The sequence below is a fragment of the Styela clava genome, chromosome 8, assembly GCF_964204865.1.
Source record: "Styela clava chromosome 8, kaStyClav1.hap1.2, whole genome shotgun sequence".
In the NCBI taxonomy this organism is placed as follows: Eukaryota; Metazoa; Chordata; class Ascidiacea; order Stolidobranchia; family Styelidae; genus Styela; species Styela clava.
In genome coordinates, this window is record NC_135257.1 from 5,954,778 (window position 1) to 5,956,286 (window position 1,509).

At 35.3% G+C, this 1,509-nt stretch overlaps 1 protein-coding gene across 1 annotated transcript; it reads left to right on the forward strand.

Annotated features, from left to right (window-relative positions):
* On the forward strand, positions 1 to 1,509 carry LOC120346163 (uncharacterized). The gene is made up of 3 exons (XM_039415831.2): positions 1 to 233; positions 493 to 575; positions 1,273 to 1,509. The coding sequence occupies exons 1-3, from the start codon at positions 77 to 79 to the stop codon at positions 1,336 to 1,338; spliced, it is 306 nt and encodes a 101-aa protein (XP_039271765.1). The 5' UTR covers positions 1 to 76; the 3' UTR covers positions 1,339 to 1,509.

Below are 1,509 nucleotides of genomic sequence, written 5' to 3' on the forward strand. Positions count from 1 at the left end.
TATCCATTTGTGTATTACCTTCAGCTGTTTGTTTAAATTACAAAAGTACTTTTATTATTTACTTGTAGTTTACATTATGGGTAGTCCTAAAGAACACTTGAATAATTACTGGAATTCTGCAAAGCAAAAATTCTTCACACCGACTGATGATCCCTTGAGTAAACAATTTCAGTATTACGCTCTTGCAGCGTTAACTGCCTTTGCCGCAACGGTTTTAATTCTAACTGTCTTTGGTAAGTTTTACTGACTAATAGAATTTTTGTATGCGGTATGTTTATAAACAAGAGCGAAACGCTCAATTAAATAACAACAAAAACCACAAAAGAGTATCAAATCTTTTACAGTATCGGTAGTCAATAGTATTAAAAAAATCGCTAACCACGAGATCACTGAAAGGCGATTGCGAAACCGCAAGACTACAAATTACCTCGTTCATGTATATTTCATAAAACGTTATATTTATCTTTTGCATTTATTTTTTCTGTATTCCAGGTATTTGTTATGATTGTATTGACTGCTCTACCAGAAAAAGAAGAAAATCAGTCATTGCACGTTCCACATCCATCACCTATCAGGTTCGAATATATTATAAACAGAAATTTTATACCAACGCGTTGAAAGCATCAAAGGAAAGCAATTGGGACCATGAATGACTGTGGGTCAAAAACGCATGCATGATATTGTGATGGCTCCCAGGTTCATCATCACGTCGTTTGTCCAAGTGTGATTTTTTATTTTATCTCATCCGAGAATATTTCATGCCTTTTACTTACCATCGCTCCATTGCTCATCGCCACTGATACCTAATTTATTCCATGGGGTGGCTACTTGGCTATTTCAAACTCACGCTGCCTTTTGTAGATAAACTAGATAGGAACAATGGCGTAGTTAGAATGATGCATCAAAATATTGCTCGGATAAATTGACACGATAGTCCAACGACTAATCACAGTACCGGTAGCCTATGCGACTTGCACTGAAATCATCTATCTATCATTCAGAAGCTTTAAATTATAACTGAAGAGCGATGACCCCGCCCAAGCAATTCACAATGATACCGGTATAATCGCAGCTGAGCAGTGAGCACTAGCTTTGTCGAAAGTATCTAGTGATAGTCTGTCACAACGCTATCACGTGATGACGCAATATTTGTAAAAATAACAAAATATCGGGTGACATCTCCCCATTGGATGCATCCAAAACCTACCTACATCGTTTTATAGAAGATTTCAGAGAAACATATAGTATCAGAGCAATTTATTTCAATTTCAGGGGTTTGGCGACGTTACAGAAATGTCGGCGATTGAGAACAAACCTTCTACCAGTGGATCGAAATAAAACTTTGAAAATTTAATTAAAATACGTTTGATGAAAATTGAACAAGAAGCAAGTCAACGAAATGTTTTTACCTTATTCTATTTTGCGAGATATTTACCAAAACGACCTTCTCTGTATTGATATTTTAATGAGATCTTAATGAAAACTATAGAAATAGATATATATATACTT